This window comes from Ylistrum balloti, unplaced genomic scaffold (assembly GCF_031769215.1).
Source record: "Ylistrum balloti isolate Yb309-2 unplaced genomic scaffold, AGI_CSIRO_Ybal_v1 Utg370028, whole genome shotgun sequence".
In the NCBI taxonomy this organism is placed as follows: domain Eukaryota; kingdom Metazoa; phylum Mollusca; class Bivalvia; order Pectinida; family Pectinidae; genus Ylistrum; species Ylistrum balloti.
Window position 1 is genome coordinate 923,212 of NW_026782092.1, and position 17,753 is coordinate 940,964.

At 34.9% G+C, this 17,753-nt stretch overlaps 1 protein-coding gene across 1 annotated transcript; it reads right to left on the reverse strand.

Annotated features, from left to right (window-relative positions):
• Positions 1-686: 686 nt before the first annotated feature.
• Positions 687-13,536, reverse strand: LOC132548841 (retinol dehydrogenase 13-like). The gene is made up of 4 exons (XM_060212736.1): positions 13,026-13,536; positions 5,910-6,152; positions 5,108-5,413; positions 687-4,519 (listed from the first exon to the last, which is right to left on the reverse strand). The coding sequence occupies exons 1-4, from the start codon at positions 13,249-13,251 to the stop codon at positions 4,140-4,142; spliced, it is 1,155 nt and encodes a 384-aa protein (XP_060068719.1). The 5' UTR covers positions 13,252-13,536; the 3' UTR covers positions 687-4,139.
• Between the last annotated feature and the right edge of the window lie 4,217 nt (positions 13,537-17,753).

Consider the following 17,753-nt stretch of genomic DNA (forward strand, 5'->3'; position numbering starts at 1 on the left):
CGTGTCTGGTTTAAACATCTGTTTAAAAAGTCAAATACTTGACTATGTTCAAAATATCTTGACAAAAGTATCAGATATAGTTAACATCGGGATATAAAACTTTGCAGTTCTATTGAGTACTTAAGCAGGTGTCAATGTTACATTTGTTATACATTTAGACGGCGGTTGTTACTTATCATGGTAGTAATTTGAATCCCTATTGACATTTGGTTTTATCCGAAACTGATAAGTAGAACCAGTATGTCATATAGATAAAGCTATATTTGATGTACACATGGCTGGTATAGAGCGGGATATAGTCTCGGTGCTGTTACTTCTCAACCGATCTCTGTATAATAACATCGATTATTTGGGGTTGTTTTGTTCTCCGTATCTCTAAGAAAAACAGATCACCTAAGAAAGTACAACGCAGTGTTTTTTCAGTTCTTCAAAACTCTTTGAAACAAGATGTATTCCCGTTAATGCTTTATGGGCCCTTTGAACCGAGAAATTAGATTTTCACACCAGAGTACTGAACGAATTCCTTGTAAATGTTACTTGATTTGTTTGTCACCTATGACCTTTTGACGCACACTCTCAATAGGTTGTAAGGTGTGTGCTTAATATCAGACCGATAAGAGATGATCCTACTGTTCTGAAAATCTGATATAATAATTATCTCAGCAGGGAAAGAACGTTTCAACAAAAACAGCTTCTGTATTTATTTTAAGACACAAACTTGCATAGTATATAAATATATAAGTAACATGCATTCCAATAAACGTAAGTACAATGTCAAATAGCAAAATGTGTTCTGACGGGTTGTTTATGTTTCATATAATGTAGAAATACCATGACTAGCAACCGGATATACACTGTGCCCATGACATAACACACTCATGTCTATCTGCTTAATATATATATCAACATTATATAAACACTAGAATCATCCATAATCTAATTTCTAAAAATAGCTCAACTGTATTTGCCCAGCCGTAAATTGCATTAATGAACATATAGGCATAGATCAAAATAAACCATATTTTTTATTTACTCAATTACGACGTTAGTTTTGATACATGTAAATATTTAAAAAAATATTTACACAAAATATATTTTGTATGAAAAAATAAATGCAAAGTCTTCTTTATTTTCAGCAAGATCTTCATTGAAACATTGGAAAGAACATTTATAAACGAACTGAAAAGTTTATCGCTATACATCCGAACATTTATGTGCCCAGAATAATGAAGTGACTGTTAAGTAAAATAAACACAAAAACACAAGAAATATCAAAAGCATTACATATACTAAGCAACACATGATATCAGATTTTTTGAACATTTCTCACCAGTCAGTACAATTTTATGTAGCCAATAATACAGATTATTTTGAACCAATAAATAAAAAAGTCGCCGGTGGGCATATTAATAATCAGACTTTGTTATCCTTATTTCCGAAACACTTTGTTATGCTAATGCTGCCCGAACTCAGGAAGAAATACTCAAAAGGTGTGACAAAAATGCTTAAGAACGTTAATACTATCACTACTTATACAATATGATTGTTTCGGTTTCGAAATTCAGAATCCATTTTAAAATGAAACTAATACACAAGGTGAATTTGTACTATGTCTATCTATCGAGGGATTTCCATTTTCATAGCTGATGTTCAGCCTACCCCACACCTAATTACCATGTCATTCTTGTGGATTTGATAAATTAATTAGTAAAAGGTGTATTCATTTGATCCCGTTAAATATAAAAATATATGTGATATACAAAACGTTATCGACAGTCGAGCTTTCAATATGTTAAGAGTCACTATCGGTAAAATCGTCTCTGGAAAGTACCAATTTTACAAGGCGCCTGTGGATAGCATCCCACCGTTTAAACCTTTAACATTCAAGTATTAAACACTGAAGTGAAATCACCAGTATACTAACAGGTTCGTGTAACATGTTCGGTTGCGAGCATCGACACCGACTTGGCATGAGAGATTCGCCATGTAAACAAACACCCACTTAAACGGGGTGAAGATATAACAGTAAAACGCTACATGCCAAACATCTGTGTAGGAAAAATATATCCATACTACACAGATAATACAGATAGCTGTATATCAACATGCTGATAAATACTATATCAGTTACACAGGGGCGAAAGACCTTAAAATTTAGTGTATTGACAAGTTTTCATAGCGTTCCAATGATGAAGTAGATTTTAAAATTCCACCTTTCCTTCAGCGTCCTTATCAGGTACACTCGCGTTCGGTAGATTCATTAGGTCAACGCCCTCTTGTTGCTGGTATTAATTGGTAGTTATCACAGAACGACTTCCCACTCAACTACCTGTATATAATCTACATCTATTAAATCAAAACAAAGAGTTGGTTACCCTTCAGTTTAGCGTCGGAAACGCATTCCATCAAAACAGACATGAGGCTGCTAACAGGCACTGACTGATTGACTCCTCCAGCCGAGTTAACACGTTAAGAATTCAAGAATAATCATCCAGCATCACTGGTATATATTTCAACAGTATTGAAAATATACCCGACATCCTTTTTCCTCATAAACATGATTTTGCGAGTAGCCTTACACCACGAATCCATCCATTTCCCTTTTTGATATCTAATGATCTCGGGCTTCCCGCATTCATTATTCGTTGGTACATCAGTTGGGAAATTGGAGACGACTATATTATATATTTCATGTAGTAATCCTCGGTGAAGATTCGTACCTATGACCAGGTATCTCGTTAAAGTGAAACCATTATCTAATGGTATTCAACATTACCAATCATATATGTTGAAATGCGTTTATTTATCGTAACGTTAGAAGTCTAAAGACCTTTTTGAAACTGTTGAGATTTATAATTCTAGGTTATCTGAAACATATGGTATAGACTATGACATTTTAATCTTTCGTGACAATATAAAAATTTAAGATTTTTAGCATTTGTCTTTTACCTTTTATTTTGCTTGATGTTATTTCCTTTTTTTGATCGCTGTGTGTTTCACTGGTTGATGGCCCGTGTTGACGGGCCGTTAAGTTTGTAATAATGATAATAATAATACCTCCAATTTCAGTAACATCGACATCCATATGGGAAAAATGAAATATCGAAAGTCATACATCTAAGCTTTTGATCAGCAGGAACGTATAAAAATGCGAATTTTAAATATCATCAAACTGTAGGTTAAGTTATAAAAAGAAACCGACATTTCAAGAAGCAAATTAACACATTCCATTGGTGAAATAACGTCTTTTTCATGCACATCAAACAATCTGTGATGACGTCACGTGTGATGATATTAAAGTCACAACAGCATAATTCTACGTCTAATTGATTTAGGAAAACTGTTGTTTTTTTAATTGAAAATGTCTGCACTACAGCAATCTAATATAATACAAGATTCTGATATTACATAACAACAATATCACGTTTAGTTCTCTATTTAAACAGCGACCTTGAGACAAGTACGATCGAAAGGCGAGGTAAAATCGAAGTGTCACGCTTGTTGCACACAAGTAACTTAATCTGAAAATTTTCGATTCCTGTTGTTTTATTAAAATCCTTAGAGATATAATTTTAAACCCTTTTATCTAAATTCACACAGAACCTCTCCTTCAACACTCCCCTACCCTACACCGGCTGTTATCTTTTCTCCTGCAATTACTGAAGTATTCTTATATATCGTATTTGTAAACATAGACATATTATTGTTTCATATGTGCCAGTATTTATACATCAAACACATAAAATATCACACAAATAGAAATATCCGTGATTCTGAATCTTTTAAGCAAGAAATCATAAAATCTTATCTTTGTGTAAAAATATATATATAAATTTTCAACAGAATCACAGACAAAAGTGGACGGATTGACGTGTGATTAAAAACTTTTGTAGCTTAGGTAATTAATATAATTAATATAATTATCCTATCTCGTGAACATAATGAATACATCACTCAGTGAAATCATGCACCTATATTTACCCTAAAAATGCATAGACACAGCAAGTATGTCAATTAGCAGTCAAACAATAACAAATCCTGCCTAGATTTTAAAATCAATAGATAAAAGCAGCAACAAGCATGCACACGTGTTCTATCAGTTGTTCACTCACTCCCTCACGTGTATTAAAACTATAAATCTATCTTTCTTTCTTCTCTTCTAGATTTGTTTGGTTTTTAGCACCTGTCTCTGCCTGTTCTCCATTGACCCTCACAGGGTTCACTTCTGATGTAGGCTCTTCATCAGAAACGTCGGGCTCTTCGTCTAAGTCGCATAAACGTAAGCTCTTATTCCAGAGTTGCCGCCCTTTAGCTTTATCCTTTACAAAATCCTTCGTTTTCAATGGTTTACAGTTCTCAAACATTTTCCCGGACTGATCTCTGATGCCTTCTGCGACTGCGCAGTAGACGATTGTCTGACAACCTTCCTCGGGAGTCTTGAAGAGAAACCTTGCTGCTGCGCGTAATACCTGTCCAAATAGCCCCGGCCAGTTCCTCAGCAGTTCCGTATGAACACAGCCTGGAACAGGATATTGAAGCAAATTAAATAACTATGTGTGGTCTCGGTAAAACGTTTTCATGCACTAGACTTATCTGCGGATGTATCAGTAAGCTATTAAATACCAGAGATGAGGAAAGAGGCATTTTGGAAAATTCATTATTCATATGATTAAATACATATGTATGGTTAATGCACTACAACCGTTTCTACAGCCGGGACGTAATTGCTTTTTCATCTTTTACATATGATTCAAATAATTTGATTCTACAAGATTTAATATATTTTAAATTGTATTCAATACCAGAAATCTGGTCAAATTAAGTACTTATAAGCATATAATAAACAATGGGAGGATGTCTTGTATACTTTTATGTATGTTTTATGACAATGTGAAAACATAAACATTTCCTTCATATTCGTGTAATTATGATTAAATAAAAAAAAATATTGATGCGAATATCAGGAGATATCTTTTCAAACAAACAATCAGATATTATATAGCCATGTAAATTCCAGAGAAGTATAGCTTTAAAGATGTTCTGATGCCGTCCCATTTTAATAGGGATGTTTTATAGATCATAAATAATGGTCATTAGATAGAAATACCTGGATGTACAGCGTAGGCAAGTACGACATCCGGGAACCAGCATCTATGCGCCTCAACTGTAAACTGCGCTATTGCCAGCTTACTGCGCGCATATGCGCCATAAATATCGTAGTTCTTCATCGCCAGGTCTTCAAATTCGATCTTGCCTTTGGTATAGGAGTCCGAACATACATTGACAATACGACTTGGAGCACACTTCTTCAGTCTGTCTTTCAGAAGATAGGTCAGGTAGAAATGACCCAGATAGTTAACTCCGAAACTTCTCTCATATCCGTCCTCTGTCGTAGCTCGCGGCCCCATGTAAGCTAAAGAAAAAGTATGTATCACTTTTATATATATTAACAACAAAGAATCATCGATGACAAAAACTTCCCGAGTATGATTTTTCTCACCTTTATTTTGTTTGAATACATTGGCGAAAACAAAGACCGTAATATTGTCTTACAACATCAGTACTGCATTGCTGGATTGTAAGGTCTTTAGCATAACGATTGCAAGGCTTGTTATTTGAAATAAGAAAAATGTACTTAAGATATGACAAAAAGCAACTATAACAAAGTGTTAACCACTGGTTAGATTACTGGTTGATTATTTAAAAACGGTATTTCATTTAGTTATTATATCATGTATATAATCAAGGAAATCTTGAGTGTTTTTAGTTTTATCTAGATAAATTATCTAATTATCAGTATCATTCTATAAAGGTATCAATATCATTGGCTTAAAACATCCACCTGCTTGTTTAAATTTAATATATCTGTACTTGTTATCATCGTAATGTGGTCCTGTGTTTGTACTCACCAGCGTTATTAATGAGGATGTCCAATTTTGGTTCCTTTTCCTGGAAGTCCTGTGCGAATTCCTTGACGGTGCGCAAACTTCCTAGATCCATGTAGGATGCGTACACGTCATCATTATGTGTCTTCAAACGTATCGCCCTTGCAACTGCTTCTGCCTTCTTCAGGTTCCGACAGGCAAGGATGACCTTGGCCCCTCTTTTGGCTAATTCGTACGCTGTGGATTTGCCTAGTCCACCGGATGCTCCTGTGAAAATATAACAGCATGTTATGATGATTTGGTCATAGTTAGCATAAAATATAATAACTTCTTATTTCTAATATTACGAAATGGGTGATCGATGGTTGCGCTGTAATAACGTACAAGCCTTTCATCTAGAAGTGAAAAGGTAAGGGGTATAATTCCCCTTGTTATCCGACTTCCTTCCACAAAAAGATCCCTCTCGCACTTCCATCCAAAAGACAAAGAATTGAACACCACATTTCAATGCAAATTAAGTAATGGTAAAAACGTAATACCGATTAATGTATTATACTGAGTCAAATAGCCCTTTCGCCTTACTAAGATGTGTTACTAATGCTTGTGGTGTTGAAACTTTAAAGATGAAAATCAATATTTTGGGAAACAAATGTTGAAATAAAGACGATGATATGCACTTACCACAATAATTTAAGAAATATGATAGGATTTTTTTCAATATCAAAACGAAAATACCAACAAGTAAGCGAAAAGAAAAAAACACTTAAAATACAGGAAACGAGGTCAAAGTTTTAATGATAGAAAGATGTACAAGAATACCTTTCAAAACGTACAAATACAATGAAACCAGATAATATGTATGGCGTACCATCATCTGATTTATAGACGACACGTGCTATGTTAATCTTGCCCAAGGTAAGGAATTTCACTTCTTCACATGCGAACAATATTGACAATGGAACCAGCATGTATAGTATCGGCCAACGGGGATATAAAACATTTCACGAAGACATCAGCGACAAAAAAAATAATAATGAAAAAGCCCACCCAATAGTCTTCATTAACCTGGATCTCTCTAATGTCTCTGTGTTGAACTTATCTGATGCTGTGGCAATAAAAAAAACATCCAGAAAATAATAACTTGACACTAAAATCATTATCTAAACTCAAACACCATAAAACCAGGGCAAAATAGGAACAAAACATTTACAGGAAACTCCTGAAAAAAAACCAAGAAGAATAAGACCAGGTGTTCCGGAAGAGTGTTCCGTCTTCAGCTATGTAAACCTTGGTCAATCCAAGTAAGTAATATCACGTTTCAAATGAGAACAAGGTGTACAACAACGGAACCAACAGTCGAACTAACGAACATCAAATACGTCCAGAATCATGTCACACAAAAATAGAATACTTTTCTATGACATTACTTCGGCGACTATAAAACTTTCCCATCAACCTGCATCTTTTGAACGAAAGTCGTGATATTGCGAGTTTCGAATCGGCTGCAAAATTCAAACACAACTTTATGAAGCCGGAGTATTACTCTATCGCGATAAAATGTTCACTACAGAGAAATCAAAGTGATCATCCTTGTCATAAAGCTAACCCCTGTTGGTAAAGCTAACCCCTGTTGGTAAAGCTAACCCCTGCTGGTAAATCTAACCCCTGTTGGTAAGGCTAACCCCTGTTGGTAAATCTAACCCATGTTGGTAAATCTAACCCATGTTGGTAAATCTAACCCCTGCTGGTAAATCTAACCCCTGTTGGTAAAGCTAACCCCTGTTGGTAAATCTAACCCCTGTTGGTAAAGCTAACCCCTGTTGGTACATCTAACCCATGTTGGTAAATCTAACCCATGTTGGTAAATCTAACCCCTGCTGGTAAATCTAACCCCTGTTGGTAAAGCTAACCCCTGTTGGTAAATCTAACCCCTGTTGGTAAAGCTAACCCCTGTTGGTAAAACTAACCCCTGTTGGTAAAACTAAACCCTGTTGGTAAAGCTAACCCCTGCTGGTAAATCTAACCCCTGTTGGTAAATCTAACCCCTGTTGGTAAGGCTAACCCCTGTTGGTAAAGCTAACCCCTGTTGGTAAAGCTAACCCCTGTTGGTAAGGCTAACCCCTGTTGGTAAAGCTAAACCCTGTTGGTAAATCTAACCCCTGTTGGTAAAGCTAACCCCTGTTGGTAAGGATAACCCCTGTTGGTAAAGCTAGTCTCTGTATGTAAAGCTAACCCTGTTGGTAAGGCTAACCTCTGTATGTAAAGCTAACCCCTGTTGGTAAGGCTAACCCCTGTTGGTAAAGCTAACCCCTGTTGGTAAAGCTAACCCCTGTTGGTAAGGCTAACCCCTGTTGGTAAGGCTAACCCCTGTTGGTAAATCTAACCCCTGTTGGTAAAGCTAACCCCTGTTGGTAAGGATAACCCCTGTTGGTAAAGCTAGTCTCTGTATGTAAAGCTAACCCTGTTGGTAAGGCTAACCTCTGTATGTAAAGCTAACCCCTGTTGGTAAGGCTAACCCCTGTTGGTAAATCTAACCCCTGTTGGTAAGGCTAACCCCTGTTGGTAAAGCTAACCCCTGTTGGTAAAACTAACCCCTGCTGGTAAATCTAACCCCTGTTGGTAAAGCTAACCCCTATTGGTAAAGCTAACCCCTGTTGGTACATCTAACCCCTGTTGGTAAAGCTAACCCCTATTGGTAAAGCTAACCCCTGTTGGTAAATCTAACCCCTGTTGGTAAAACTAACCCCTGTTGATAAAACTAACCTCTGTTGGTAAAACTAGCTCCTGTTGGTAAATCTAACCCTTGTTGGTAATGCTAACCCCTGTTGGTAACGACAGCTAGACCAGAGGCTTCTGTGTCCTTGATTTTAAATAGGTATTTCCGATGGCTGTAGTCAATAAATTTCTTGTTACTTAACACATGTAGAAGATCTAACAGTGAAAGTTTGATATTGAATGACTTGGCAAGGTGTCCTATATTGATAAGCTGTTTTATAAATTCAGATATTTATGAAACAAAGCAAGTCAACACAAGAAGAGTACATTTTGCCCCTGTGGATATGCCGCTAGGCTGTTGGAAGCTCTTACCACAAAAACAATGAAGATATTGCCAAAATCAAAGCTTTAAATTTCATCTTTAGTATATTACTTCTTGGCTTTTGAAGCATTTTTAAAGAAATAAGGTGCAAAATAGTTCAAGCTTTATATATGTATATTAGAGGTAGTTACAGTACATATGGTGACGTATAATCCACAACCTTACGTGTATCGTCTTTCACGCCTTTGAAAAGAAAACTCTCATATCCATAATCATAACTAAATTGTAATTGATATAAAACCATGACTAAGCTGTAATTCATTTTTTTTTTCAAAATTAAATTCCTTTGATATTACGATTTATATATATCATACGCTGACTTAATTACCAGTGAGAGGCCTGCCATATATATGTGTATCGGACGTTAAGACGGCTAGATAGGAATTTATGAATGAACCAAGCCTAGCCTCACATTTGCAGCGCTTTCATGTAACTTTTTATTTGAAAAACCTTCTATTTTAATAATTTTAAAAAGCTTTTTAAATATCAGATCAATATTCTACAACTGTCATGCTCCCAGGTCGAAAGATGATGTCTGTTTGTCTGTTGTCAAGAATAACTTTGCCAATAACTATTGTACCGTTAGAGGTATGACCTTCATATGTGACATGTGCGTTCTTTGTGAGAGGACCTTTCCTGTGGTACGAAATTTATTGACCATACGACCTTGACTATGACCTTTGATCTACAATTGAAAAATTTTAACTTTTGCCATAACTATCTGTGACCAAGTATCAAACAAAGCGTAGCCGAATTGACCACAGTATATTGTTACCATATGGTGTATAGTTTTGTCTATAATCTGTTTACCATCTCGTCACACTTGGAGTACATGGGATTCAAGTACAGCCGAAAAAACTGGTCGGTTCCGTACCGTTTCGTAGTCTACGTACGTCGGTACTAGGAGGTCTCACACTGGTCATTTGTTTGATGAAGGTGATCGTGTAGTCATCGAATCGGCACACTGCAATTATCAACTGGTTGTGTTATAAGGACTTCTAAACTACACCTTTTTTATGTTGATATGTGTCTTAAACCTTCCTTACTGAGTCAAGTGTCTTCTTTCGACTACGATCAACTTTATCAATAAATATTATGTGTCGAATCATACAGGGTGTCAGTATACACAGTTATAACGTTAGTGATTGTGTAAAACTAGTGCATTAAAGCAGCCAAGTTACACTGAAACTATTATGTATATCTTGTATCTAAATTCTGTAATGAGAAGACAATCTAAGAAAATAAACAAATTCCTTGCATGATTGGGATTATAAGATAAATATTTATATACATCATGATGGTACGTTTTTGTAGAAGTAAAATATATCTTCAGTTGAAAAAAGTCATCAGTATATACTAATTTTACACTCCATTTGATTCCCTCGGCAGTGTTGTTTTCATATGTGAGTGTTACAAACAAACTAACTAATATCAACATAACTGTATGGAACAGAGCATAACCGTTACTATTTTTATCCTAATGTTTATGATAATATTCTATAGATATGTTAAACAATGAAGGTGCTCTCTGCATAATCTACATATTTCCTAAACGAGGCTGTAAAAGTACTATAAAATCATTATTTTTTGCGAGGGATTTTTTTTATTGACTTCGTGGGTAACCTGAATTCACAAATTCATATGTACACGAACTGTTAGATAAGTATATTTAGTGCACTATATTCATCCACAAAATTGAGAGTCCACGAAGAAGATTTTTGTTTGTTTTTTTTGGGTTTTTTTTTTTTTTTTTGTAAAACCGCGAAAATTCAGCACCACGAATATAAAATTATCAAATAGTATATATATGTTTATGCTTGAACACTGCGCGTATCCCATTCCTATCACAATAACAAAGTAAATAAGAAAGTTAAACATAGATTGCTAATGTTTCTTTGTTTCAGCGTTTTAACTGTTTCGTTGTCGATTTTTTTTTAAAAAAATTTATACATGACTAGATTGCTGAATTTCTACAGAAACATTTCTACAGTGATACGTTTAAACACTGTGTGTAATTTTACATTTATACAATTTTACATGTATACAATTTTACATTTATATATTAATACATAAATACATATTCGTTTTAACAATATTACATTTATACAATTCAAAGTCTACATGACATGAAATTCGATCGTTGTACATGTCTAGCTGCCTGCAAAATCACACACTGATATCCAAGAATACTAGAGTAAACACCCTATATCATCTATATAAAAAAAACATGTCTTGACCCTCGTTCCTGTTTCGTAATAAGTCTACCAAACGAGAGTTAGGACCAAGATATGTCTTTGTAATACACAACATATAGAGAATCCAGATAAAATAACACACGATAAACTATGGATATATTAGTGTACGGGATCTAATTATGATACTCATTTAAGGCGATTTTGATCTCCCTTGGTCGACCCTAGAAACACTGAATGACGAAAAAGAGTCATCAAAAAGTGCACATGTGAATTACTCTACCGTGCTCGAACTAAAATCCGAAAAATGGTGTGATCATTTAATAATGGAGGAATTCGATGTGTTCAGCTAAATATTCCAGACATTTAGCGCTTTTTGCTATTATATCGTTTTACTTTATTCATAATTATATCAAGTAAGGGCTGGAAAACTGTTGAATATTCTACTAATAAGTGTCACATCCTCATTAGTATTCATCGTTTCGTTTCACTTATTTTCTTATTTCTCACAACAACGTTGACCTTTAAGGTCGGCGAAACAATATCTACATATGTATGTTAATTATATACGCCAAAGCTATGTCTGAATAGCATCAGAAAAAACTACTTAAGTATGGAGAGTTTATGAATTTGAGGTCGACCAGGCACGCTGGCTATCATTTAAGTTCACATTGTTTTCTTCATAAAACGTATCATAGGGTTATAGATCGACCAACCATTGAAATTACTAATATATTAAACCATTATGCTCCCTAGTTTAACTCTGCTACTTAAAACGTGTGACACAAAATTGCGAACTTACATATTAAAACGGACAATTCATCGACGAAAACGATATACAAATGTACTAAATATCCTGATTTTGTTTCTCAAAGTAGCATGTTTCAAAAGATTTAAGAGAAAGAAGTCAACAAATCCCGATGACATAGATACGGATATAAGATAATATTAACCACAGCAATACTATTGCATTTTTGTTTATTTCTTGTATTTTTTTACGTTCATATGATTTTTGAGGCTGAAATCAAGATACCTTAACTAAATATCACTTTTCTTATGACGTCACAAGGCCTTTGACATTGTGAATCTGTGACAACAAAATCTAAAATAAAGTAGGATTCTCAACCGATCAAACTAGTCATTAGATATTATCAAAGATTTACAAAAGACAAATATCTTAATTAGCAACGGTTTAAGTAAGATTTAGATACCAAAACTATATACTTAATTCAGAATATTTTAATGCGAATGTTAATGGCTGGAAAACATGACAGTTACATGATCATTTTAAATATCGTTCAATTGTTCCTATTTTTCTGTACTTTGTAGCGAACAAACGTAATGCAGACTTCTGATGTGTTCTGTTATAATCTGGTAATGGCGTCATGGTGACGTCATTAGCATATGTGCTTATGACGCTATATAACGCACTGGAACGTACCTTCGGTAATGTGACATACCTGTGAAAAATACGTGACATTGAGGTGAACATACATGGAATCACGTCACATCTGTAGTGCGAGCACGTCACGCATGAGGCGAAGGTACTTAGTAGTATTTATGTGACACATTTGTAATTATGACGTCATACCGGGGATGAAAGTACATGTCATCGTGATGCTATACCTGTGTTAAAAACACTTGTTATTGTTACGCCACATCCCAAAGGAGGCGAGAAGTGATAATGATGTTACATCTCTGGCTAAAGCGCCTGCTATCTAATGACCTCATCACAGCTAGATAAGGACAATTGTGACAATGACGTCATATCAATGATAAGGGCACCTGTGATGACATAGTAATGACGTCACACGTGTGACGGGCCTATTCCTACACATGCGTTGATCATACCTGTGACGATGACTGTTTTACCGTTGAGCTGACGCGAGCTCTGACAAGGGACGGTCCATCGCAGATAACGTCTCCAAAAGAAAACCAACAGAAGAAAGAACGAAATGACCACCGGTAACAATAGAAGGGTGGAATGGCTCTGAATCACCTCCTTCATTTCCAGTCGGATCTGTCTCCATAGTTCCTTGGAACTTGTCATATTCCTAACCCCTACAGACGGCTCCATGTCAAATTTCCTTATTCACACAAGTTAAAAACGTGCCATATTGTTAAAGTTTTTTTATCGAAATGTTGAGTATAAGATTGAGGAGGGTCACATTCGTGGCTACTTGTGTGTTGTCCGAACGTACATTGGCACTTCAGAGGAGAATTTCTGTATCAATCATGTTACGTTGATGACTCTACCGTCTGCTTCACCGATCTCGAGCCTACCCCCTCCTCGTATGGTTCGTGTTGTATAATATTACTCCACACAACAGCAGACCGACACGGCCCGTGTGGCGGAGTCTTATCTTTATTACGAGTAAATTGAACCTCCTTTCCTGTTCCTCCGGTGTATCGTAGTAGAAGTTCAAAACAGCAGGTACATCTGATACACAGCACAGCATACGTTACTGTTGGTACTGTTCAACGAACGAACAACATTAATTTTTTATGCTAAAGACTAAATATTTGTTATTAATTGTACAAGTTACAGGACAGACTAACAAACGGAATTTCTTACATATCTATATCCCCCTTAATTACCTATATATATGTACCCTATACAGACGGATAGACAGACATGCCTGTCTGCCTTCAGAAAAGGCGGACAGGCAGACAAGCATGTATGTCTACATACATACATGTATACATACATACATAAAATCCTCATGAAAGGATCCCTTTAAAAAAGTGATTATCCTAATTACTCTAGGTGGGGATCTGAGATGGAAAAAAATGTTGGCTGCACAAGACATTTAATACGAAGCCATGCGCATACGCGTTTATTATTGATGTCTGACATTAAGCTTGGAGAACTTTATCACATTCAGATAGGTCCCAGGGACGAAGTATGCCTGTGAGTCTGTACAGAAAACGTGCTTTTCACATCTCCTGCAATACACACACTCATTGGCACTACTTTCATTTTCCATCGCGCACTTTTAAAAAATCACATTGTCTGTGCAGTGCGCATGTTTTTCTCGTCAGAAGTTCAAAGGTTATCGAACGTTCTGACGCCGCTGTCTTATGTATAACCACTCAACCTTAATACAATGCGTGTTACCGTCGGTAGTGTATATAAATCTTAATGCCTATGTGCAGGGTTTCTTTTTTTGATATTTATGAGAGAGAGAGAGAGAGAGAGAGAGAGAGACATTCAGTCAAACCGCTTGCTTTGGCATTTGATTTTGAACTCACTTTCTTTGTGAAGATATTATCTTTGCTCAATCTCTATATATGAGTAATTCTAAAGTCAATTTTTGTTATACCTAATATATGCAACTTGCATTGCATAGAAAAATCCGCCACCATTGACAAATATTAACTGGCAGGGGGCAAAGGATTTAACGAAATCGTAGTTTAGATTTGGCCTACCTTCTTATGAAACAGAGGGTAATTAATTAGTTTAGTTACACGATTCTTGAAATAAAAGTCAAATACAGAAAAAAAGTATATGTCATGACATTTGTATATTAGTGAAGAATTCTTCTAGTAGTCTCACATCAAATTCAATGAAACCAATAAAACACGTGTTTTTAAAAATAACAAACTTCGTAGCAATATTTTCTCGAAAAAGTTGAAATATGGTGAGATATTGAAGCTAATTGGTTCTGATATAGCGGATCTGTTTTACATACGTTCAATACACCAACCCCATGATGCATAAAGATATAATGTAAAAATGATTACATACGATTAGTTAAACGGATGTGAAGGCCGAAATTTATTACCATAATTTACAAAATGTACTATCTGACTTAAACTTACGTTCTGATTCGTTGATATTCTTAAAATCATTGTATATTGAATTGATTAGGTTTGAAGCACCGCGATTAAGTTTTTCCTTATTGTATATATATATATATAAACAAAACCGTGATTAAAGAAGCAAAGTGTGATTTTTCTGTCAAGCTTTGGTTGTCACATAAACAATGCTCCCGAAAGTAGTGTTCATCTTATCCTTTTTAATATAAACGTTGTTAGGTCCGTTACGGTCTGATGAGTTTTGACCACTCTTGCGTTTCATAGTAAGTGCATGTTAACCGTGTCTTTATTCTGTTATATTTGGTAATGAATTCCTGTTATTTTCTGTGTAGAGATTCCATTGAGTATTAATATCAAAGTACGTATGGTCGGATTTTGGGCAAATTGATAGAATCTTCAAAAAATAACAAGTTTAGTCGTAAACTGTATCAGATAACTAATTATTATAATACACAGTGGTCTAATTGTATCAAAACATCTTTGAAGAATGTGATTTACTTAATATCTTCGAATTCCAACAAGTCATTTATATACCTTGCCAGAAAAAAATGATCTTCCTTACTTACAAAAATACTTTCATTTATTTGGAAAAAGGATGTTTTCAATACCCAAAAAGGGACAAATGATAGAATTTACAAACATGAACTGGTTCTAGAGAAATATTTGCTGGATCTCCTCCCCAGATTGTATAAGGTTTATTGTAAATTTAGAACTTGTAATTCAAAATTAGCTGTTGAAATCGGCAGATGGAATAATGTACCTAGAGAGAATAGAATTTGTAACCTTTGAAATATTCATCAACTTTGAGATGAGTTTCATTATTTATTTAATTGTAGTGACCAACAAATATTAGTTAATAGAAAGAAAGAAATATAGATATTATTTCGAAAGACCCAGTACATTTAAATTTATCACTTTATTTAATTATGTTACTAATGATGAATTGATATCACGTAAAATTTATTAAGATAATTAATGATCGATTTAATTCGGACAACTAATGTCATTTGTACTAATGTGATGTAGTTGTGGTATTGCATATGTCCTACTTACACTTGTATTTAAATTCTCTACACTGCTTTGGTGTATGTGATTCCAACAGGGTCTTTTAATCCGTTTTTTTTTTATTTTTTAATTAATTGGTGTCGATTTGTTGAATAACCTCGGACCCCTTTGTATGAATATTACGGTTATGTTACACATTCCAACATTGTCATACAGTATCACATATGATAAATATTATATTGTAGGATGGCTGTTTCTGTATAATTATGTGAAATTGTAATATATAAATAAAACAGAATAAAAACATTAAATTATTGTAAAGGTAATCACAAGATTCACTTTTTCCCTCTTCGTCTTATTTGGAGTAAAATCGTATTTTCAATGGGTCCAAATCTCATGATTTTAAAAAAATCGTTGGCACTTAATTTCGTTGATAAATCTAGCTCACGAAATTTAACAGTACTATGGTCAAAGTCACTATTTATCTAATCATAACTTCATGTTCATCAATTCCGAACATCCCCACGTCCCCAACCTTTGATGTTTACATGTCGCAGTTGATTCGATCTGCTAGGGCCTGTTCCTATTATCATGATTTTCGCCAAATGACGAACAAATTCGTAACACAAAGTTGCGAAAGATGCATACTGATAAAAATTATGAGGAAGTTTTATGGTTGTCATAGTGATCTGATTGAGAAATATTCTATTTCTTTGTGTGATGAGAAACTGGACGAGTTTAATGCTCGTTAGTTTGCCTGTTGGTTTCGTTGTTTTATACCTAGATCTCATTTGAGAATGTGACATTACTTACTCGGATTGACCAATGCTGTCGATGAAGCAGATGGCGCTTACTCTTCCGGAACACATGGTCTTATTCTCATTGTACTTTTCAGGAGTCTTCTTTCTTTTGTTCATGTTTTGCCCTAGTTTTATAGACTCTGAGTTTGGATTATGTCTATGTTGACATGTTCGTATTTTCTTGTTTTTCATAGACAAAGAAATTCATGGATTAAGAGTAGTCAGGAAGTCAACATAAATGTACGGTATGCTGTGTTTTATTCAGAAGTACGTATCCCTGATAGCTTTAAAACTACCAACTTAACAGTGCTTTTGACAGCAAATATTTATATATAGACATACTGTGTCTCTGAAACTAGAGATTGGTGTTACTATCATCACCTAGTTAGACAAATAGTTGGCCAATTTATAATTATAGATATGAGAACGAGGTGTTATCGTCTTTAAACCCTACGCCTCTTTGCATTTTTTAAAAAGATTTGCGTGATAAAACATTGACTTATCAACAAGAGCGATGTTCAAAGTATCTACACCGTGGGTATCATATCTAGTGTCCGCATATTTAACAATGTACAGTACCATGTGATGAAGCTGTATGTTTGTATGTTAGATAGGCGAGTTGATATCAACCTTACAACTAAATCAAAATAAACAGATCAATTGAAATAGTAACAGAACTTATTTTTAGTTAATATCAGCAGCGCGTTTTATAAGTTAAGATACTTATATCTCAATAGAAGAGACTAGAGAGTTGTGAAAATTGGAAAAATGTCTCGACAAAGAATCTTACGATGACAAGAGAACAGAAAATAGGGTCGTCACCAGCTTCATCAACTGCCAAATAAATGTAGGTTTATCAAAGTAATTTCACGTTATCAAAATAAGAGCACTGTAAAAACAAATTGAACTGTTTTTAGGAATGTGTTCACGTGTGAAGTGTTGTTTATAAATCCAG